The 24,457-nt window shown below is 46.0% G+C and overlaps 1 protein-coding gene across 1 annotated transcript in view; it reads right to left on the bottom strand.

Annotated features, from left to right (window-relative positions):
* The window catches only part of mipol1 (mirror-image polydactyly 1), a gene marked incomplete at its 3' end in the record, with an annotated part of 55,995 nt that extends 35,443 nt beyond the window's left edge, over window positions 1-20,552 (bottom strand). Inside the window, exons 1-2 of the mRNA XM_080784262.1 lie at window positions 20,523-20,552; window positions 18,799-18,890 (exon numbers count right to left, since the gene is read on the bottom strand). Of these exons, the coding sequence (XP_080640388.1) occupies window positions 18,799-18,808 (10 nt within the window). The 5' untranslated portion in view covers window positions 18,809-18,890; window positions 20,523-20,552. The remainder of the gene's footprint in view (window positions 1-18,798; window positions 18,891-20,522) is intronic.
* Window positions 20,553-24,457: the final 3,905 nt, after the last annotated feature.

Below are 24,457 nucleotides of genomic sequence, written 5' to 3'. Positions count from 1 at the left end.
GCATCAAATGTTACATTTACCACAGGATCCCTATTCTGGGGAACATTCGTCAAAATCCACAAGCTCATTATTCTGTAGCTCACCTACAAGCATGTAGATTGGCTAGTTCTGGCAAACAGATTTGGTGTAGGGGGGGACGGGCAAGTATTATTTACAACTTGGTTTCACTAAGACTTAAGTTTAAGGGGTTAACTTATTGTCCAGTGACAGATGAAAGTTGAGTGGAAGACAGTGTAGGAGAGACAGACAGTAGGACAGCTGAGAGACAGACAGTGTGGGAGAGACAGACAGACAGTAGGACAGCTGAGAGGGAGACAGTGTAGGAGAGACAGACAGTAGGACAGCTGAGAGGGAGACAGTGTAGGAGAGACAGACAGTAGGACAGCTGAGAGGGAGACAGTGTAAGAGAGACAGACAGTAGGACATGCTGAGAGGGAGACAGTGTAGGAGAGACAGACAGTAGGACATGCTGAGAGGGAGACAGTGTAGGAGAGACAGACAGTAGGACAGCTGAGAGGGAGACAGTGTAAGAGAGACAGAAAGTAGGACATGCTGAGAGGGAGACAGTGTAGGAGAGACAGACAGTAGGACATGCTGAGAGGGAGACAGTGTAGGAGAGACAGACAGTAGGACATGCTGAGAGGGAGACAGTGTGGGAGAGACAGACAGTAGGACAGCTGAGAGGGAGACAGTGTGGGAGAGACAGACAGTAGGACATGCTGAGAGGGAGACAGTGTAGGAGAGACAGACAGTAGGACAGCCGAGAGGGGAAACATCAGGAAAGCAAGGTTCTCCAACAGGAGAAAAATGCACAGAACTCACAATCTCTCTGTTTGAACAGTTGGTGTGTGTGTGTGTGTTCCTGTTGAGGGGGTTAAGGACATGTTATTTGCTTTCCATAGGAACACGTGCGCACACACACACACACGCACATATACACGCACGCACAGAGTTGTGTTTGCACATGCCCAACAATGTAAGGGTCTCGCGTTATAACATGTCAGTAATCATTGTTTCTGTGAGTGTGTGTGTGTGTGTACATAACCCTTGCTCTGCTACATGAACCATGACAAAGACTGAACGATCAGTGTGTGTGTGTGTGTGTGTGCGCGTGCGTCCGTGGCGACTGGCGTGTGTGTGTGCATGCGTCTGTGTATTGTGCTTGTGTGATGTGAATCTGGCCATCCACTTCCAGAGCTAGTACTGGACAGTATTTCTTCACTAGGAGCATAAATACTTTAGCTGTTGAAAAATAGCAGATCTACAAGCTCACAGCGCGGCACTCGGTGCCGCGCTATGAGCTTGTAGGTCTGCTATTTGTGATTTCTTTTGAAAATGTGGCTCAAATATTTTAATACATGTTCTTGCAGAGCGAACATGTATTGACATGAAACATTGAGCACCACTTTCAGAAAATTGTCATCATTCAGAAGACTTTTTTTAAATTTGACGTCAGGCCTAAATGGGTTAAGACAGACGGACAGACAGACAATTTGCAAGGTTGAAAATTAAATCGTCTCACTCTCCCTATATCTCTATCCCTCCATCTCTCTCTCTCACTGATCCTGCTCTTGGCTGACGTTATACATCAGCCATCTGAGGCGCTGACATCATCAGCCGTGTCCATATTTTGTGTGATTTCAGTACAGGCTATACTGGTACTCCGACAACCGATACAACGGGTGTTATTGTTGCATCAATCGTGTGAGGCATGCGTTCCTTTTTTTAAACATCGGTTTATTATTATCTGAATGATTAACCAGTACGTTACAGATGGGAAAAAATTGCAGAAACATACAAACAAACAAAACAAGAGACTTACAATAAAAAAGAGACAAAACACGAGGCATGCATTCCTAAATGGCTTGCCCCACACAATGCACGTTGGGAATGCAGCATGGCATGGCCCACATGATCGACGCACTGCCACTCACTGTTTGTTATAGTGTACCGAGTGCTGTATATCCATGATCACAATACTGATAAAGTTGAGCTCTGCTCTGTTGAGCTGATGGTAGGTGTGGCACTCCGGGCAATCCGGGTCTAGCGCAATGTAACGGGGCTAGCTCCATCTCCCAGGGGTCTAGCGCAATGTAACAGGGATAGCTCCATCTCCCATAGGGTCTAGCACAATGTAACGGAGGGTTACACTCTCTGTAACCCAGGTTCTCTGAGTGGAGAGACTGGCTCTCCACTACATATTATTCAATATGTACGGGAACTGACCCCACAGGGCAGTGTTCATGGATATCTCTTTAAGACACATCATCTATGGTGGCCCTGCCCAGATGCCAATCAGCGGGCTATTTAAGCCCCATCTGTGCAGTGCCACTTCGATTAATTCTTGATTGACACGAATTTCGGAGCGGCTCTTTTGTGGAGAGCCAGTCTCTCCACTCAGAGAACCTGGGTTACAGAGAGTGTAACCCTCCGTTCTCTATCGTGTTCGAGACTGGCTCTCCACTACATATTATTCAATATGTACGGGAACTCTATAAGACACACCGCGAGGAAATAAGCAGACCAGCTGCCCCCGCGGCAGCCCGAGGCAGTTTAACCTGAATTCCATCCGAGCCTATAAGTGGTGAGCGCCATGAGTCACAGGCGCTTGCCCAAAATGCTCCAAAACTTCAGTATTCATACCGAGTAAGTAATACTCGTGGCCTAGGCGCAAGACGCCCCCTAGGCTCAGCTGGCCCAGCACGATGCTAGGCCAGTGACCACCGGGGTGAAGGGCTGCTCAAGCCAGCCCGTCAGATGTCCGGCCGACCTGACCGGTCAAGGTGCCGGTGACCCTACCGCTGGGTAGCACGCAGGAGCGACTCCCACAGGGGGAGTGGATGCCACCACGTTCCATCGGTAGGACAGGGTGAATGTAGACAGAGTCGCCCATGTCACTGCTGTGTAGATCTCTGTCAGAGATACACCATTCTACAGCAACCAGGGGGCTGTCGTCCCATGGGCAGAGTGTCCCCGCCTTCCAGGCGACACTGGCACTGTTGGATCACCCCTGTGATCCGGTGGGACAGTCCAGCCTTCGCCATGGTCTACCCGAGCACCCCTGCTAAAACACACGAAGCGCTGGTCCGTCATGTTGTGGGCCTACGTGTGGCCCTGACATACAACTCCAACGCTCTAGCGGGGCAGAGTGGGTGACCAGCTCTGTCTGCACACTTCATCCGTCTGCATGTAAAGAGAGGACAGAGCTCAATCGCCTGATTGAGATGTGCCCCTGAGAGAACCTTGGGGAGAAGGTTGGGTCGAGGTGTAAAACTACTCCATCACCCGGCCGAGCGTGTTATGGGTTGACAGCGCTCGCAACTCCCACATTTCTCCTTGCAGACGTGACTATATGATACTGCTGTCTTGAGTGACAGCATGTCAGGCTCACTGACTAAACGATTATAAGGGGGCTCATCATAGAGCCTCCCGGGCTAACGGCCTGGCCCCCACACAGGACTGGTGGGGCCCTAACCTGAGCTTCTCTGAGCACCAGGGTGCAAATCAGGGAAATGTACCAGGTTACTGCAGTCTGCAGTCCTGCACTCCCGCTCAAGTCAGCCCGTCGGACAGTAGGCCAACAGACTGTTGAAGCCGTGTCCTGATGCGGAGCCCAGCACACTCAGTGAGGAGGGTGCTGGCTGTCACATGGATACCGCACTGGCATAACCTGCTAAATGCGGACGGCATCGACACAGAGTCCGTCACACAGATCTCAGATAGAGGGACATCTCGTCACCAGTGCACGGGCCACAAGGCCCTGCACGGATTGTGCCCACATCCCTGCCCACCTATATGCCTGCTAGATTGTTTCACAACCCAATGAGGGAGCCCAGTCTTGGAGGCCATCTGCTTAAACCAGTTTGGCCCATTAGAGGCCCTGACAGGGCCCAACCGTGACTGCAATCCTGCTTCACCACCCTGCTTGGGAGGGTGGGAAGGGTGCAACTCAACAGGCTGACTGGCTCGTACTCCGATCAGGCCGTATGACATAGAATGCAGGGATTGGTGCCAGCACCACCTAACCATTGCCATGTAGGAAGTGGCAGCCTCCTTCATGCGCTGATAGGGACATTCTTGTGGCTGACACTGCTAACAACAAGAATGCTGTCCTGCGAGAAGCCACCCAAGTGTCCACGCTTAATTGGCTCATGCCGCAAGGCAGACAGTACTACCTCCCGTGGGGGGGCTGCCGACCTAATGTGCGAGCACCCTTCAGTAGCTGGGTGATCCTCGTGTTGCCCTTGTGTGGGACAGTGGTCCGCCGTGTCACAAGGTCACCGGCATAGCCCATTACCCCTGGACGAGGAGGGAGCTCACTCCGTGGCTCCGACAACCAGTTTCCCCCACACAGTTACACCCAGGCGCTTAACAGCCATGCCGTAATACACCCTTCTGGTGGTTCTGCTCCCCCCTGACAGTCTTGTCACACGTTTACATACATGTAAACTGACACTGTCAGCAACACGCCTGCATAGTGCCTGACCGTAAAGGACCGATAATGCCTGGCCGCATATTCCGGGGGGACGCAGTGCACCGTGGTCTCCCTCAGCCCTAAGGGGCGGAGGCACCAGCTGGCTCAACTGCCAAGAGATGCCAGCCAGCAAACTAGTGCTGTGGGATCCAACAAACGGGCACCGGTCACGAGGACCTCCCACGCCAACATCCGTGGATGTACTCAAGAACGACGCAGGAGCGCAAAGTATCAACAAACTGGCCAGATGGAGAACCAGGATCACCGGAAACGACAATGGAGGGCTCGTCTGAGGACGACCTCGAGAGAGATACAACCCATGACATGGTGGAACCTACTCAGGGGTCCACCTGAATTGACCGCCACTGTCTCGAGAGACAGCATGTGGGGGCTGGGTTCCCTGAACTGTCAGGACTGAGGAGTGGGCTCGGTGTGCTGAGCACCTCTAGCAACACCCCGCCGGTTGGCCCTGGAATTGTTTGTTTACGCTCTCTGCCGTGTGGTCCGGCCGGACCGCGGCGGCAACGATCAGCGACCGTAGATGGCCTCAGAGTACGCCGACTAGGTCAGCTCCTCTGGGTTCTACCCTGCTACCCGCCGCAACGGTTTACAGCCGCGATGATCAACCCGGAGGTTCACCGACGAGGTCGGTTTCGCTCGGGGTCTCACAGCGCTTCTGCAGCCAGGGAACCAAGGCTCCACCAACGAGGTCGGCTTCGCACTTGGGACCCTTTGGCCACACCGAACGCCGTCTCAAGGTTTCCCCCGACGAGCAGGTTTCACCAGGGAGCGGATGCACGGACCGAACGCCGTCTCAAGGTTTCCCCCGACGAGCAGGTTTCACCAAGGAGCGGACGCACGGACAAGACTGGGGCTTCCTCTGCGAGGCAGATTCGGCACTCAGTCTTGTTGCTGTTGTTGTTGGCTAGCTGCGCCTAGATAGCCACGACTTCGTGACTTCTCTGGATGAGAAGAGCTTTCTCTGTGGTTTCAGACCGGTAACTGGATTCTACTCCGCAGAGTCACACCTAGGTGTGTAAACGGCTCGCCGTGACACACTGTATACTGTATCGTGTGCTCTGCCCGACAGCCACAGCACGCTCTGCTGTGTCACTGAGCCCGGCTCCACCGCGAAACTACACCACGGACGCATGAGCTGACCGCGTCAACAATACGCCGTATAGTGTGCCAATGGCTGAGATTCAGGCATACTTCCTGGCAGACCCAGCATGTCATGTCTGTGTCACTGGGGAACCAGATCCACAGACCGAACTACACCACGGTCGCGTAAGCAGGCGCCCCGCCAGCAATACGACAGTATAGTGCGCTATAATGCCTGCGTAATTTGCCTTCAACCAAACGTCGGACAGACACAGCACGTCCTGTCTGTGACAGAACTACCCCACTACACGGACGCATGAGCTGACCCCGTCAGCAATACGCCCTATAGTGTGACAATGGCTGAGATTCAGGCATACTTCCTGGCAGACCCAGCATGTCATGTCTGTGTTACCAAACATCGGACAGACACAGCATGTCCTGTCTGTGACAGAACTACACCACTGTCGCGTGAGCTGACGCCTCGCCAGAAATACGACAGTATAGTGCACTATGATGACTGCCCAACATAAAGGGAAACATTCGACTGACCCAGCCCGTTCTGTTTGTGTCACTGAACCCAGATCCACAATACCGAACTACATCACCGGCGTGTAAGCTGGCGCAACAACCACAATACATGTATTCATGTACTTTTTGTATGTCTATTTCATATGGACCCCAGAAAGATTAGCTGTCGCTTCGGCATCAGCTAATGGGGATCCATTCAATAAACAATAAACCATACCCTGTATAGTGTGCGCTAATGGCCGTCTGACCCCAAGGAATGTTGTTAGTCTCACCTACAAACGAGACAACAGCTAACCCGAGAGGGCGAGTCAACGCTCGCTCCCTAAACTGCACACTGTAGTGCATTAATAGGCTGCTGACACTCGTAAGTAGTCTCACAGAAAACTTTCACTAAATCCTTCTTTACAGACCTGTCCATACCAGGCAGGGCAGGAAAGAGGTGGGGCCATAGCCTGAGCTTAGCTCACCCAGCTCTGCCAACCTGGGACAAGGTTCAAGGTAGTCTTTGAAAGTTCAGTAATTCAGGTAATTCTGAGCTCCCAGACTGCGCGAATTACGCAGTCTGGGCCCTTACGATGGGAGACATTTATAGTAATTCCTGTGCATTCGATGGGTGGATTCATACTACATCGGGTGCTTTATTTGTCTCCCTTGAGAATTAAATGTCTTGGAGACAGAGTCACAGCTGTATACAAATAGCATCCACGTTCACATAAAAATGTAATTTTTATGGGACATTTTAGTCTGTCAGTGGAAACGACTGGTCTTTTGCCTCTAAAAACAGGCCGCCATGGCCCCTCCAGCTTCAGCTGGAAGGATGAGACCATTCGTACCGGGGGCGGGGTCCTCATACCAGGGCCCCCGCAGGAACCCCCTGGTCATGGCCCTCCTCTGTGGGCATGTGAGCTCCACATGCAGCCTGAGAAACCCCTGCTATTTCTATCTCCTCTTGTCTCTATATAGATATATTCATATGTATACCTATATATTATTTACTATATGTGTACCTATATATACATATATGTATACATCTTGTATTGTACCCCATATTTTAACTGTTCGGACTGTGCTCAACAGGGAGTGGGCACATAGTAATTGCTTGAACGTGAGGGGTCATAATCTACCCTTTGCAGAATCTCACAATGCTGCATAAATGAATCAAGGCAACATGTTACCCTAAGACATCCCCATGACACGGATTCTCTGTGTGCTCTCTCTTTGTTAGGACAGAGTCCATACCAAATCAATGTCCACAGTTTGTTTTGTGTCACCAGCAGAGTTATGGACCTCTGGAAGAGGTTGTACATAAAACTGCTCAGCCGCTCTGAGGCGCTCTAGCCCAAAACAATCTGACATTAAGCACACTGGAGGCTTCCAAACTTTTGTATATCATTCCAGTCGGCCTACAAGTCCACATGCATAGTGTGTTGTTGTAGCCTTTATCATACTTATAAGCATAAAGTATATATTAACCAGAACCAATTGTGACAGAGTAAGCAATTTAATTGCAGCGCCTAACACGGTGGGTCATCAGGAGTTTTTGTCTCCTGATCTTTGAGCCACACCGCCCTCTTGTGAACCATAAGGCACAGTGCAGTCTGGGCAGCCGTCCCTGATGGGCATACCTCCTACACTATGACGCTCATGTCAACCTGTCAATGAGGAAGTTGGAACACGCTGGAATTGTTTGTTTACACTCTGCCGTGTGGTCTGGCCGGGCCGCAGCGGCAACGGTCAGCGAACGTAGATGGCCTCAGAGTAGGCGCCGACTAGGTCAGCTCCTCTGGGTTCTACCCCGCTATCCGCCGCAACGGTGTACAGCCGCGATGATCAACCAGGAGGTTCACCGGCGAGGTCGGTTTCGCTCGGGGTCTCACAGCGCTTCTGCAGCCAGGGAACCAAGGATCTACCAACGTGGTTGGCTTCACACCTGGACCCTCTGGCCACACCGAACGCCGACCCAAGGTTTCCCCCAACGAGCAGGTTTCACCAAGGGTTGGACGCACGGACCGAACGCCGTCTCCAAGGTTTCCCCCGACGATGCAGGTTTCACCAAGGAGCGGTCGCACGGACAAGTCTGAGGCTTCCTCCGCAAGACAGATTCGGCACTCAGCTTGTTGCTGTTGTTGTTGTTGTTGTGGAGCTACGCAGCGCCCAGAGAGGAGTCGTCAGGACGACCGGCTCTCTTCTTACCTAGGTAAGTGGACTGTGTGCCACGCAGCTTCATGTTCTAAATATATATATTTATATATATATTGTTTTAATAGTGTCAAAACTGCTGAGATACACGAAACGTCTGCTCTCGTGGAAATCAAAAAATCGAAGTGGCACTGCACAGATGGGGCTTAAATAGCCCGCTGATTGGCATCTGGGCAGGGCCACCATAGATGATGTGTCTTAAAGAGATATCCATGAACACTGCCCTGTGGGGTCAGTTCCCGTACATATTGAATAATATGTAGTGGAGAGCCAGTCTCGAACACGATAGAGAACAGGGATAGCTCCATCTCCCATAGGGTCTAGCGCAATGTAACGGGGATAGCTCCATCTCCCAGGGGTCTAGCGCATTGTAACGGGGATAGACTCCATCTCCCAGGGGTCTAGCGCAATGTAACAGGGATAGCTCCATCTCCCATAGGGTCTAGCGCATTGTAACGGGGATAGCTCCATCTCCCAGGGGTCTAGCGCATTGTTACAGGGATAGCTACATCTCCCATAGGGTCTAGCACAATGTAACGGGGATAGCTCCATCTCCCAGGGGTCTAGCGCATTGTAACGGGGATAGCTCCATCTCCCAGGGGTCTAGCGCATTGTAACGGGGATAGCTCCATCTCCCAGGGGTCTAGCGCAATGTAACGGGGATAGCTCCATCTCCCAGGGGTCTAGCGCATTGTAACGGGGATAGACTCCATCTCCCAGGGGTCTAGCGCAATGTAACAGGGATAGCTCCATCTCCCATAGGGTCTAGCGCATTGTAACGGGGATAGCTCCATCTCCCAGGGGTCTAGCGCATTGTTACAGGGATAGCTACATCTCCCATAGGGTCTAGCACAATGTAACGGGGATAGCTCCATCTCCCAGGGGTCTAGCGCATTGTAACGGGAATAGCTCCATCTCCCAGGGGTCTAGCGCATTGTAACGGGGATAGCTCCATCTCCCAGGGGTCTAGCGCAATGTAACGGGGATAGCTCCATCTCCCAGGGGTCTAGCGCATTGTAACGGGGATAGACTCCATCTCCCAGGGGTCTAGCGCAATGTAACAGGGATAGCTCCATCTCCCATAGGGTCTAGCGCATTGTAACGGGGATAGCTCCATCTCCCAGGGGTCTAGCGCATTGTTACAGGGATAGCTACATCTCCCATAGGGTCTAGCACAATGTAACGGGGATAGCTCCATCTCCCAGGGGTCTAGCGCAATGTAACAGGGATAGACTCCATCTCCCAGGGGTCTAGCGCAATGTAACGGGGATAGCTCCATCTCCCAGGGGTCTAGCGCATTGTAACGGGGATAGCTCCATCTCCCAGGGGTCTAGCGCAATGTAACGGGGATAGACTCCATCTCCCAGGGGTCTAGCGCATTGTAACGGGGATAGCTCCATCTCCCAGGGGTCTAGCGCATTGTAACAGGGATAGCTCCATCTCCCAGGGGTCTAGCGCATTGTAACGGGGATAGCTCCATCTCCCAGGGGTCTAGCGCATTGTAACGGGGATAGCTCCATCTCCCAGGGGTCTAGCGCAATGTAACGGGGATAGCTCCATCTCCCAGGGGTCTAGCGCAATGTAACGGGGATAGCTCCATCTCCCAGGGGTCTAGCGCAATGTAACGGGGATAGCTCCATCTCCCAGGGGTCTAGCGCATTGTAACGGGGATAGCTCCATCTCCCAGGGGTCTAGCGCAATGTAACGGGGATAGCTCCATCTCCCAGGGGTCTAGCGCAATGTAACGGGGACAGACACCCACATGTTACCGGCAATAAATAAGCCACTACCGACCTATACTTCTGCAACACTAATAGCATATTTGAAACAATCCTTGAACTTTTAATTTGTGTCTAAACAACACTACAAAATAATGACGATATGCGGCACACAAGAGAGGAGGAGTGCACATGATCAGTTGCTGTGATGTCTAGTTAGGAGGAAATAAAGTGAAATACAATCCATTTAGTGGACAAGTGAGTCAGTGTGTTAAGTCCAGTTAAGAGGGGCCAGTGAGTCATGACTATCATGACGATCAGGCTTTGTCGAGCACAGTTGGCCCGTGATCTGAGGAGGGAGGCCGGGGATATTTCTCACTGCACGTATACTCCTCCTATACGGGCTTGAGACGGCACCTGTCTGCAGGGAGGGGAGGGTTGGGTGGACGGGAGGAGGAGTGGGACGGGAGGCTCTACGTCTACGTCGTCCTCCCGCTGGGGGCTCCTCCTCCTCACTGGCAGGTGGTTACGACAGCAGTGACAACCGACAAGACACACAGAAGTGTGTGTGGGGAGGAATCAACTGGCATAAACGAGAAACGAGGAAAAAAAAGGGGTAAAAAGCAACAGCAAAAAAACAGACAGGGGGAAAAAAAGAGAAAGAGGTGATTGAAGGGAGTGGACCAGACTGTACTGTGATTAACGTTAGTATTATGGTTATAGTGAATACAGTGTTTAGTCAGGACTGTACCGCTTGGCTCCATATGGAACACACAATGTGTTTGTTTTGGGAGAGCGGCGAGACCAGACGACGGATTTGAGTCGTGTGCTGTTCCAGTTTTAGTCGGCAAAGAAGAATGGCACGTGTGCACACGTGCGCACGTGCGCGCACGCATGCACACACGCACACACACTTACACACACACACAGTGCAAAGAAAACAATACGAATACATCGCCTAGAGACGTCTGTGACTGAGATAAAGCCATGACGGAGAAACAGAGACAGAGATAAAGAGATAGAGAAGGAGAGCAAGAGAGAGGGATAGAGAAAGAGATAGAGGAGAAAGAGAGAGAGGGAGAAAGATAACTAAAATCATGCTAACGGGAGAAACTCCTTGTATTTTGTTCCCCCCCTCAAATCTAAACATTTGATGTGTATTTTATTTGATCCCAGGCTGGAGTTCAACACAGTGGCTGCTGTGTTGTTTACCTACCAGCGTGTGTGTGTGTGTCTATATGTCTTAGAACTGATAGGGATCACATGTAGTCCATAACTCTCTCTCAGAGGGAACTTCGTCTCCCATCAGCCACTTTGACCATGACCTCATCATCACTGTAGTGTGGAAATGTCTGACATGGGAGAAGACCTCCAACATGGCGGCTGTTCGCAGGTACATGGACCCTCACAGTGGAGTCAGTACTGCTGTATATATGGTGCCGAGACATGGACCCTCACAGTGGAGTCAGTACTGCTGTATGGGGCCGAGACACGGACCCTCACAGTGGAGTCAGTACTGCTACATGGACCCTCACAGTGGAGTCAGTACTGCTGTATGGGGCCGAGACACGGACCCTCACAGTGGAGTCAGTACTGCTACATGGACCCTCACAGTGGAGTCAGTACTGCTGTATGGGGCCGAGACACGGACCCTCACAGTGGAGTCAGTACTGCTACATGGACCCTCACAGTGGAGTCAGTACTGCTGTATGGGGCTGAGACATGGACTCTCACAGTGGAGTCAGTACTGCTGTATTGACCCTCACAGTGGAGTCAGTACTGCTGTATGGGGCTGAGACATGGACTCTCACAGTGGAGTACTGCTGTATTGACCCTCACAGTGGAGTCAGTATTGTATGGGGCTGAGACATGGACCCTCACAGTGGAGTCAGTACTGCTGTATGGGGCCGAGACATGGACCCTCACAGTGGAGTCAGTACTGCTGTATGGGGCCGAGACATGGACCCTCACAGTGGAGTCAGTACTGCTGTATGGGGCCGAGACATGGACCCTCACAGTTGAACGAAGGTTGCCGTACATTAGAGAAGTCGATGGGTGGCTCTTCCAAGAGAGTGTCCATGTCTCGGAGCCATAGAGTAGAATCGGCTCAACGGTCGTCCTAAATATTTTTACTTTGAAACTCTTACTAAGCTGGGATGACCAAATCTCATGCATGTCATTGCAGGCTGAACAGGCCACACCCTTCCTAGTCCTTCCTAGTCCTTTTGTGAAGAAGATATACTGTATATGAACCCAAATACTTGTAGTCATCAACCTGTTTCAGAGGAGTGTTGGTAAGTGTTTACTTATTCAGTTTTTGTCTCAATCACTGCTAGTATAATGTTTATTCAGTAACAGGGCTCTCCCTGTCCCTCTGGCTCTTTAGTCAACGGAACATATTTATTTAGGTGGCTTGCCAATTTTGCCGATCAGGAGAGAGTATCCATTGGGGATGTGCCGGTTAGGTTTGTCTTTCATAATGGCTGCACCCCACCCTGCCATGGAGTCTGTGCTCACCCTGCCCTGCCATGGAGACTGTGCTCACCTCACCCTGCCATGGAGTCTGTGCTCACCTTGCCCGCGCGTCACTAGTAGCCATTTATCAGCTTCAATTGTATAGTAATTTACAGTTACAATTTTGTCAATTCCAGTTTCCCTTATTAACCCATGGTGTTTTAAGCCTTCATTATGTTATACTTTAGCTATTTTTGAAAAGAAACTTGAAAATGTGTCGCAAATCTTTGATAATGTTCTTTCAGAGCGAACGTTTTTAACTCAAAACTCTTCTGGGGAGATCCCTGGAACAACATATTTTCGGATGCGAGTTTGCGGCCAAATACATATAATTTTGGGATCCTCGACATGAAAAAGGTTGAGACATTTTGTAGAATCAGTTCTCAGGTCTAAATGGGTTAATTATCCTGTATTGAATGCATTCTCTCTTCAGATTGGATAAAAACCGAAAAATAACATTTTCAGCATTTTTCTGTCTAATTTTACTATCGGAATACAGAACCACCCAACGCTTATTCCAACCGAATGAAATCACGTATACACTAGTGCCGCTCCTTTAGCGCGGTGCCCATTTTGTTTGCGGAGTCAGAGAGCTGAGGGTAACGGTCTATATGTGATCCTTCATGTCCCCCGCGAGACAGTTTACACATTAGATTATACCCGCGGCAAAATGTTAGCTTAGCCTTAGACACACACACACACACACACACACACACACACACACAGTTAAACAGACAAGAAACTGAGGCTTGACTTAAATGCTGAGAGGAAACACACACACACACACACACACACACACACACACACACACACACACACACACACACACCCACTGCATATACAGTGCACTACACAGTGTGTATGGACATTATTGTGTGTTAAGGATATCTGCCGTAACAGTTTTCACTGTTGATAGACTGCAGTCGTGGTGTGTGTTCCACCGTTACATGATATCTACAGTATATACAGTAGTATGCCGTGCCGAAGTTATTTGTGGAAGGCGTATACCGTCTGCTAAATGCTAATCATTTCATCCATTGACAGGCACGCGCAAAAGTGTAGCCTATACTGTACGTTGTGCAGTGAATCATTATGGTACTGTATACAGTATGAAAAAACCTAGGCTACAGCACTGATAGACTATACATGTTACCCGTATACTGTTGAAGGCAGGCCGACACTGTACATCAGTCTCATATCAGTCTGTACAGTCTGAGTCAGTTACATTCTTAGATATATTCATGCATTTATTCACTGGCAATAGATTACACATTATCCGTACATATGTATAGATAAGATGCATTATGTGATCTATAATCAGCTCTCCTGATCTCTGTACTGTATGCGTGTCTATATAATATGGACATAGTCGGATGGGTGATTCTGGCCAACCGCCTATCCAACAGACTGGCTGCTGCATGGACACCACGTACACTTGTATGCGCAAGATGTGCGCGCTGACTTCAAAGACGATCGGTACTCAAGATATGTGAACTATACAAACGCGCACACGCACACACGCACACACACACACACACAAAGATTTTGCACAATTATACTTAGGGATGTCCTGATACACTTTCTGATCCGATAGCACAATTTCTGTGTTAGCCGATACCAAATACCGATACCATTAAAATACAATAAGAAAAAAGATCTTATTTGGAAGTCCACCGACCAGGAATAGTGTTTATTGTCAGCCCCTTACCCCTGTGTCGGATCGGTGGTTAGACTGGCATATTTGCAGATACCGATATGACCTGATATGACAAATAAGGGCCGATCCGATACTTTTCCAATACGGATACAGTATCGGGACATCTACTAATACTGTACACATTTGGGCGTAGAAGACTGTAGTATATACATGACATCTTCACTACCCGTTTGGCTGACTATAGTGACTACCTTAGGAAGTGACTTGCCTCTCTTAGGAAGTGAATGGCAGTCAAACCAAGCTTAAACCTTGCACAGATATGAACTGGCATAATACTAAATTAATCCATACATACAATTTATACAGCGTTTCTCTACGTACTCAATGTCGCTTTACAGAAAAGCGTGTGGCGAGGCGAGGGTGGGTGAGCTGAGGGGGCGTGGCGTTGGAGGAGGTCAGAATCATCGATACGTCATTGATGACTGACGTCATGGACTGGACACACTGTCTCGATTGTCACGATTGCAAGTTTAAGCTGACGATTAATTGACACACAAATCATTGTGATTAATGATTGAAACGTTACAATTTGTATTTCTGTTTGCCTTTAACTCAAATAACTCAAATCTATAAAACTTACTTGATCACTGACACAGTAATCATTTTGAATGATCTTTTCCTTCCAAAAGAAAACGTACGAAATAGCAAATGCAGTTGATCTACAAGCTGATCTCTGATCTGTAAGCTTGTAGATCTGCTATTTCTGCTATTTTTGAAAAGTTTGGCATTGAAACGATTGACAATTATGCAAAACGAATTGTGATTATCTCAGACGATTGCGATTAGACGTATGTAATAACTGTGACAGCCCTACTAACAGTCCAACATGAAGCTGTTAAGTCAATCCAGTTAGTAGGTCTGTCACAGGTCTGTCGCCTAATCGCAATTATCCGAGATAATCACAATCATGTTTTTGCATAATCATCAAAATGATTCATTTTTTATATTCCAAATCAATCATTTTCAAAAATAGTGTAAATAGCAGATCTACAAGCTCAAAAACATCAGCTAATTACACTATTCATGTTTTTAAGTATCATATCATCATCATCTTCATATCTGATCTGTGCTACTTTTGTTTAAGAAGCCCTTAAAATCCAAACAGAAATAATTTTTCTTTTTTAAACGACAGAAACGCAATAATGTTCAAGGACAAACGCAATTAACTTGTTAATCGCAATTATTTGTGTGTCAATTAATCATCAAGTAAAAATGTGTTCATCGTTATTGGTTACTTACAGCCCTACAAGTTATACCCTTGTAGCATACAGTAATTGCCTAAGTCATATCTTGGCCAAATTGTGATATTTGCCTAACTCTATTCTTTCAGCCCTGCTCATTCACCATGCTTCACTCTTCAGCATCAGAATGCCTGTATTGTAAAATCATCCTCTGCCTAAAGGTAAAGAGATGACTGGAATTGAACAAGCTTTCTGAGGCTGAAGACCTAATTATAACATAATGTATACAGTAGCCAATAAATGAATCAGCAGTGATAGGAGAGGTAAATGTAAATAAAAGCAGATACATATGACTTTAGCAATTATTGAAAAGATAATAATAATAAAACAAACGCCTATGTCAAAGAGATGAATTAGGCTAGAGAGTGATTCTTCTTATTTTCTGAAAACATGACTTAGGCAATTATGCTTTGAGGCTAATGCCTGTCCTACAGGGTAAGATCATATGAACGTGCAGGCCCGTAAGGGTCCATTTGGTTCCTAACTATCAATCATTTACAATGGGGACCCCCTGGAACCCTCTCCCTCAGGGACCATACGCTGAAAACCAGTGTACCTTAACCTCACTTCTTTTGAAGGACACATTTTCCTTCTGCTAACACTCTATTGGACGTCGCTTTTATAGGATGTAATATGTATTGTCTGGTCTTTTATTCAATGTATTCACATATAATTATGTATTAGTTTATCACCTTATAAAATGTCATAAATAAAGACAATCAATTGTAATTATTACTAAGATGATCCTCATGTGTAAACATCCCCGGTCTCTACAGAACAAGATCTTTACTTGAACAAAAGTTCCACTCCTTCACCAAAGACCAAATCGTGTTTGAAAGGACAGGAGTGCCCTCTAGTGGACCAAATTACACATGACTGAAGCCACAACCACCTTACCACAACACTTTAATGGTACTCATGCACAGTGGTGGAATGTCTACTTAGGCTGATTCTAAAAAATAAAACGTTTTCTGAGTGGTGCTCAAACTATTTCATGTCAAGGACCCCCATACTTATCTGTCTTTGGCTGTGGACCCCCATCTGAAAAACTGTTTTTCCACCCTATAGCTTGTAGATCTGTCTTGTAGATTGTCTTGTAGACATTATGTCAACAGCTAAAGTATAACATAATGCTTAAAACACCAAAAGGGGTTCCCATCCTGAATGGGTTAAATACAATTAAAGGACCACTTCACCACTTTTCAACCTATCTTCATATAATAGGTCCTCACTAATAATCATGATAAACTGGCACTATTTTTTTCTACTCAGTCTGTGTCTCATAGGAGGGCTGTGTTTAAACAAGATTTATTTTTACAAAAAAAAATATCGGTAGAATGTTAGCCAAGAAAAAAAAAATGCTTTTATGGACAATACAGTGATATATTATAATAACTATAGGACATACAGGCAACAACTGGTTGGATGAAGACGGAATGTGTGGATTGACACAACATGCAGTTCATGCTTCACTGCGTGCAGTAAACTCATGTCAACAGTTACGCTACATAATACACAATTAATATTATATTTACATCTTGGAGCACTGCGTAAGCTGACCAGCAAGCTTGATGCTAAAGGCAAATGGTAAATGGTGCATTTATATAGCGCCTTCATCCAAGGCGCTTTACATTTACTGTGCATTACATGGACTCATTCACGCACACACATTCACACACCGATGCCGGAGGAAACCATGCAAGGCACCAACCTGCACATCGGGAGCAATTAAGGGTTCAGAGTCTATAGCTCAAGGACACTTTGACACTAACTCTGGGGGAGCCCGGGTTCAAATTGGCGGTTCCCATCCAGCCACTCTCTACCCCTGAGCCACCGCCGCCCAGGCAGAGACAATACAAAGCCCAGGTCCAGACCGCTCTCAGGAAGCTAGACATCATACAAAGAAGCCTTTCAAAAACATTGAGGTGGATGAGGACCTTACCCTACAGCAGTATGCCATCACTAAAGGCTCATACATAGTCTGGATTTTCGTTGGTGAGGTGACCAACCAAACCACAGAACTACAACATGACGTCACGAGCCGCAGTGAAGAGAAAACCACCGCCACCATTCCAGCCCTTCTCTCTGTTTTTACTCACCACCGCTCAACGTTATTTCAGCTCACCACCGGAGCGGTGGTCACCTCACCACCAAACATCCAGACTATGAATAGGCCTTTAGTCGAACAGTTGCTGCAACCACTGTTCTTCATAAGATGCACACTGACTCCTAGCTGTCCAGTGGGTCTCTCTCAAAGCACTGCTACCCCATAATAAGCTCACACCCCAGGTCATATCACCCGCATAGGGTACCATCAAGCCACGCCCTGGAAACCCACAAGTCAAACACCAAAACGCCTTGATAGGAGCTTTCTCTACTCTACTGCTATAACATGGACAAAATATATAAACGTTTCAATACAAATCATTTTCGTATTGATCCTAGCCCTGTGTCGAGGATTTCCAAGACACTTAACCAACCCTTAACTCAGTTCATCAACAATGGCGGCAACACCAGCATCCACATCACTGTGCTCTTCAGTGGTGTCAACAACCACCATGCAAGCAGGTAACCTTAGGAGTAGATACTAACTGCAACATTATATAGTGTTAGTCCTAATATCTTTCTGTTCATTATCATGGTGCGGGTGGCCAGTGCCAGTGTCACATTCACTTTGCGTTCAAAGTCAAACACTTCTCCCACCATTACGGAAGTCCCTCTCCATTTGCACATTTCAGAATAACAAGACCTACTGCACAGTTCTGTGCTACGGTACCATTGATGAGGAGGACACTCAGGTTAGCTAAACTGCAACAATAAACGTATTATTTGATTCTCAAACAATGTTTAGGAGGCTTGGTGATATGCCACAGTGCAGCATGAGCCTACAACACATGATGATGAGACTGTCAAATGCTTCTTTGTCAGCCTGACGTTGTGTGTGGAAGTTGACCTTCCTGCATTTAATGTTTATTTGGTTATTTTGTACTGGTAGCCGACAACTACAACTGGTAGGTTGTGTGTTTTGTGAAGAAAATTAATAGCCTGCACTGGGGCTCACCGCTCCTATGTTTAGCATATTAACAGCACAGGCCTTCTTGTGCCTTCTTCAGAAAACTATGGGCAGTGAGTGTAAGAAATATTGAGCACAAACTGAGTATTAAATCATTCATTAATCATAGTCAAGGTAAAGGTGAGTTTTGAAGTCATATAACCCAGCCCTAATGTGTGTACGTCCAGTCGTCCACACACTGTATGTTATGTCCAGCAAACATGTACACAAGCTGTATGTACAGTATGTCCTACCTTTATACATGTCCACCAGAGAGTCTCTGAGCTCTTTGCTGTGTGTCCATGTCGACAGAACCAGTTCGTCCTCACTCTCTGAGCCGACGTCTCTGCAAACACACAACCACCAGAATTAATCATTTACAATATGCACAGACTACAGCACAACTATTACGGCGCACACTCTCACAACATTTTACTCACTGTATATATCACAGTACCGGTAAGCCATAAACCATGACGAGTAATGATTATTGAAAAAGAAAAAAGAAAGGAATTTGCATCAGGGATTTTCCTCCACAGTTTATACTATTCCATTTACACCATGGACACTTGCAAGCCATTTATATCTAAGTAGGATTTATTCAAATATGCTTTGAACAGAAACGTTGTGCCAGTACTACTGTATCTTCACCATTCTTGGAAGAGTCAAAAGTAAATGTGTACTGTGTTTCTACTCCAACAAATGAGATCCTAGAAAAACACAGGTTTAGGTGTGTTCATAAACACCTATTATTGCATCACAAGAACTCAAACCTTGTAACTCAAGGTTCACACGTGTGTTTCCCTGCAGTGGCAGAGCTGTCAGGACTGCTAGGACTGTAGTGAATGAGTTCATATAGCTGGACATGTGGACAATGTATGTGAGCAGGAGATTAGCGAGACTAGCTGTAGTTAATCTGTACAAATATTTAACAAAACAAGACCACACACACACACACACACAGCGCCCCCCAAACCCCTAGTAATACCAGAGTACTACTAGCTTTGTATTCTACCAGGACTTTTGTGTTTCTGTCCTACTAGGGATACTAGGGATGCTCCAACGTTGTTCTTTCTGTCCCTTCCTATTCTTCCGATTCTATCATTTTGACATTGATATTGTTCATGTCCATGACATTCCCGAGCCTAGTGATCTTACTTCCCTTCCAAGGTTCATGAAAAACCTGCCCATCTGTTCTCAAGTCATCTTGTTCACGCACACACGCACGGACGCACCAATACCCTAGCTACTTCACGTGCATGTGGACTTGTGGAGAGATGCACGAAATACCATTACAGATTATTGCAAATATAATTAGCAATTTGTTATTTATTTGGATCCCTGTTAGCTTCCACAAAGTGGTCACTAGTCTTCCTGGGGTGCAGGATATGAATTATTACTATTAGGTATGAATGAATGAATGAATGAATGATTGATTGATTGATTGATATCAACACCACAGCAACAGAAGTCAAGGTTTCTGAGCAAGGCAGGCGTTGAACTCACGTCTATGGCCAATAAACAACTTATCATAAATACATGTTAAACATGTATTTATATAATACATGTTACACATGAATTTATGAACTAGAGCGTAAACTTACTTCACAGAGAGCTGCTGTTCCAGACTAGATTATGGTCTCTGCCAAAACTGTTAGTTTCAGGATTCAAATAAAAAAAATAGCTAAATTAGCAGAACTACAAGCTCAGAGCACATCGCTTCACACTGCGTTTCGAGCTTGTAGATCTGCTACTTTTTATGCTTTTATGTGATGCTGTAGTGTGATCAAGTAGGGCATTAATTTACAGGAAAAAAAACACAATAAAGTTAAATACGGAGATAAGAGGTTTCTGCCCGATATATTTCCGAGGGGAAACTTACTTCACAGAGAGCTGTTGTTCCAGACTATAAACAGAATGTTAAACTTACTTCACAGAGAGCTGTTGTTCCAGACTATAAACAGAATGTTAAACTTACTTCACAGAGAGCTGTTGTTCCAGACTAGAGATCTTGGTCTTGGCTCTCTGCAGAGCTGTCTGAACGTCCTGAGATCTGATTCTACCGGCCATCGACACTATACTGGCACACTATTACACTACTGCTACACACAAAGACACAATTACCATACACACACACGCGCTCGCACACACGCACTACAACACAAACACACACTACAACCCCATGCATACACTACAACAACACAACTATTCACAGTCTGAAATGCAATACGACGACACACATCCACGTAAACATTGATACACTGCTATACTGTTACAGTATGCAAACTCTCTAACCCTGATATAAAACACAACTGCACACACACACACTGACACTCAACACAACTACACACACGCTACACAAACACAGCGATCCACAGCTCAAACTAAACACACAGTGACACACACACACAGACACACACTCCAACATGATGTTGTGTATGTGGAGCAGGGTGTCAGTGTGACACGGGACACTGTGTGTGTGTAACCTGATGACACGTTACCATGACAACCAGCTCACAGCATCACAGAGTCAGAGAGATGCATCATGTCTGTCCGGGGTCACACAGGAAGGATAACTTAATGTATTCACGCATACTGTACATTAGCTGGTGATGACAGATACTATTCATGTGTCATCATCTGTATAGTTTGTCGGAAATTGTCGCTGTCAGGTGGAAAAAGACAGCGAAACCGTTCCTTTTTTATCACTTTTCTCAAAATCGTTTTTTTATGCACTTCTCAGTGCTTTGATAAAAACATCTTACTTCATCTCAACTGAATTTATGTGATTGGTTAGCCGTGATTTGCTTGTCTACAAATGACAATACATTTTCCCTTCATTGTCAATGGCATGTAATGTTTGGGTTGCCACAACTTGTCATATTGTCATATTTGGCGGACATTTGACCTGATTTCTCCTTTCATTGTCAAGGGCAATAAATATGAGTGACATAAATCTGTCAAATAAAATCTGAAATCTTTGAATATTGTTTACGAATATGATTTAGTCACGTCGATTATGACAGCTAATACTATTTGATAACACTTTTTATGTAATATAGCAGCTAGATGTGGTTCCTGAACTTTTTAACTCAACAAATAAATTAGACGTTTTCCGGGACCCACTAGTATAAATTGAAAATAGCAGTTCTACAAGCTCACAACGCGGCGCGAAGCTACCTGTTGTACCTGTAAAAATTGCAGCTGATGCGTCCAGATCAGAAAAGTAAAAATAACATTACCAATAATCCGTTCCCGACTGTATTCAACATTTCGAATCTTAAAGCAGCACTATGTAACTTCAGATTTGAACCCGGTTTCCTGTGAAAGTGCTGATTCTTTTACCATTGACCTGCCTGCTGCTCAGAGTAATGAATGTATAATCTTCTTGACCATAAGGTCAAAACTTCGTGTCAGGTCCTGTGTCACTGTCTAGGTGAGACATGATGACCTTTGGCTTTGACACAACCTAAATGTCTCAATAGACGAGCAGGGAGACAGAATACAACCACCCCAATTGTATCAGTTATATTGTGCAGGTCGGATACGTAATACATATTAAGTTCAGCACATGTAAATTGTTGTTGGGATGTGCATGCTTCCATTTGGACCCTATAATTAACATACTCTACCATACAGATCATCATCAACATGTTCAATGCCAAATATATACAACAACAACAACAACAACAACAACAACTACCACCACCATTGAACTAAGAGGATATTGTTGATTGGTCTTCATTTTGGCAGAAGTATTTTCACATTAATATAATGTGACATCGTCATCATGTGAATCTGCAGCAGATAGTTTCTGAGTCTCTGCTACAGAGTCAAATACACAGCATTCAGAACAATTAAGAAGTTTACCGGTAGTTTAAAAACAATGACGACTTGACAAAACATTAGCACAGCACGGATGCTCCCAGACAGACCAGTAACGTTACACTATGAAACTTTACAGCATGAAAACCACTAACTTTACACACTTAAAGCTTCCCATGCAGTTAGACTGACCAGTATGAAACCTAGCCCTATATGCAAATAGAAAATTATCATATTCACAGCCATTCTAAGGCTATATAAAGCTAAGGCTATATGAAGCCACTAACCAGTATGAAACCATGCAGTACCATTACACCTCCCAGCCAGACCAGTAAACCAGTAACTTAATGAAAGCTCGACAGAGACCAGTATAACCAGTATAGCCTACATTACACTGTAAACGCTTCCAGACCGTAGGCTATGAAGCCAAAACAATAGTGTCTGTTTAATGAGTATTATTATGAATATGAAAACAAACGTTCAACTGTGTCTGTATAACCACAGCTAATCTACAAGCTCACAACAATAGCTTATCTACAAGCTACGATAGCTTGTAGATCAGCTATTTTCGGATGTTTCCACGTCTAGAAGTTAGTTACATTTACCATGGATACTCACCATAGTGTCGAGCACAACGTAGAAGCAGCACGTTGGTGCCTGCGTGCGCGTGTATTCATTAGCGTGTGTGTTTACAGTAAATGTGTGTGTGTACGCGTGGGTCTGCGGTGTGGACTGGAGGAAGTTTTGATTCATTTCATCTCTTCAGGAAGGAAGTCCTCCTCAAAACTAGTCTGATGCTATGCACCACTATGACCGCTAGAGGGCAGTGTAGGACCACTCAATTCAATTCAATTCATTGTTGTGCGCGCGCACACACACACACACACACACACACACACACACACACACACACACACACACACACACACACACACACACACACACACACACACACACACACACACACACACACACACACACAGTTGTGTTTTAATCGGATAGGTCCAGAGATCATTTGTGTCGACTTTTGTGAGATTTGGACAAAACCTGTAGAAGGAGCAGCAAAAAGTGTGTTTTGGATCAAATCTATCATGACCCAAGGAATCCAGGGAAAAAATAATTTTGATTTATGACCTACGGTTCAAGAGTTATAAACCAAAACGTAAAGTGGGCTGTTATAGCGCCACCATGTGGCCGATCGATAACATTATAAGTTGATACATTTTTGTAATTATTATGAACCTACCCTCCAAGTTTTGTAACTATAGTCCTTGTAAACAGTCTTAGAGGAAAAAATACTTGAATGTGATCTTTCGCATTTTCCCATTCAAGTCAATGGGACATTTTTTATTCACTAATAAATTCATATCAATTAAACTATACAACATTTATCTTAACAAAATACAAGCACATCCTTCGCAAAGAAGCGGGTCAATTTGACCTCAAGTGCGTACAGTCAAAACTGTGGGAGGAGTATAGCGAATAAAAAAAGACTAATCCTATGGAATAAAAATAATAAAGTGTTACAATTACAAGAGTCTGGATGCCACTAATTACGTTACCATCGATAGCCAGTTATAACCCGACATTGAAACATATCTTAATTATGCATATGCATAAAAAAGCCATCACGACCACAATACTTGCATGCTCTGCTTGAGCAAGTATTTTGCCTACAAAAGTGCTTGTCAGTTCGAATATCAGGATTCCCTTGTTCTAGTCTACATAATTAATTACATCATCAATGACATCATCACAAACTGCCAGTGTCCTTCAAAGTAAACTATGAAATAAAAAAATAACAAAATTTAGCGGAGAATCTAATTGGCGTTCAGAGCTTATTGTGAAATGCATTTGCCAACACAGGCAAATCCTGAATGACCCGAATTACCTGAACTTCCCCCTGTATCAGGACAACACAGCTCCCTGGTATGGGTGTCATGGCAGTGCTAACGAAGCACTTTCTCAACGCAATCCAACCGAACGATTTTCCATTCAATCCGACTGTAACATTTCTGGACGATTTTAAAGACTCGCTGTCAGATGGAAACACCATCCTAGCAATGCTCGCATTGCAACGGTATGATG

This window comes from Protomyctophum bolini, assembly GCF_963924005.1.
Source record: "Protomyctophum bolini genome assembly, chromosome: 15".
NCBI classification, from domain to species: domain Eukaryota; kingdom Metazoa; phylum Chordata; class Actinopteri; order Myctophiformes; family Myctophidae; genus Protomyctophum; species Protomyctophum bolini.
Note: the sequence above shows the minus strand (reverse complement) of the source record. Positions and strands in the feature narration are given on the sequence as shown.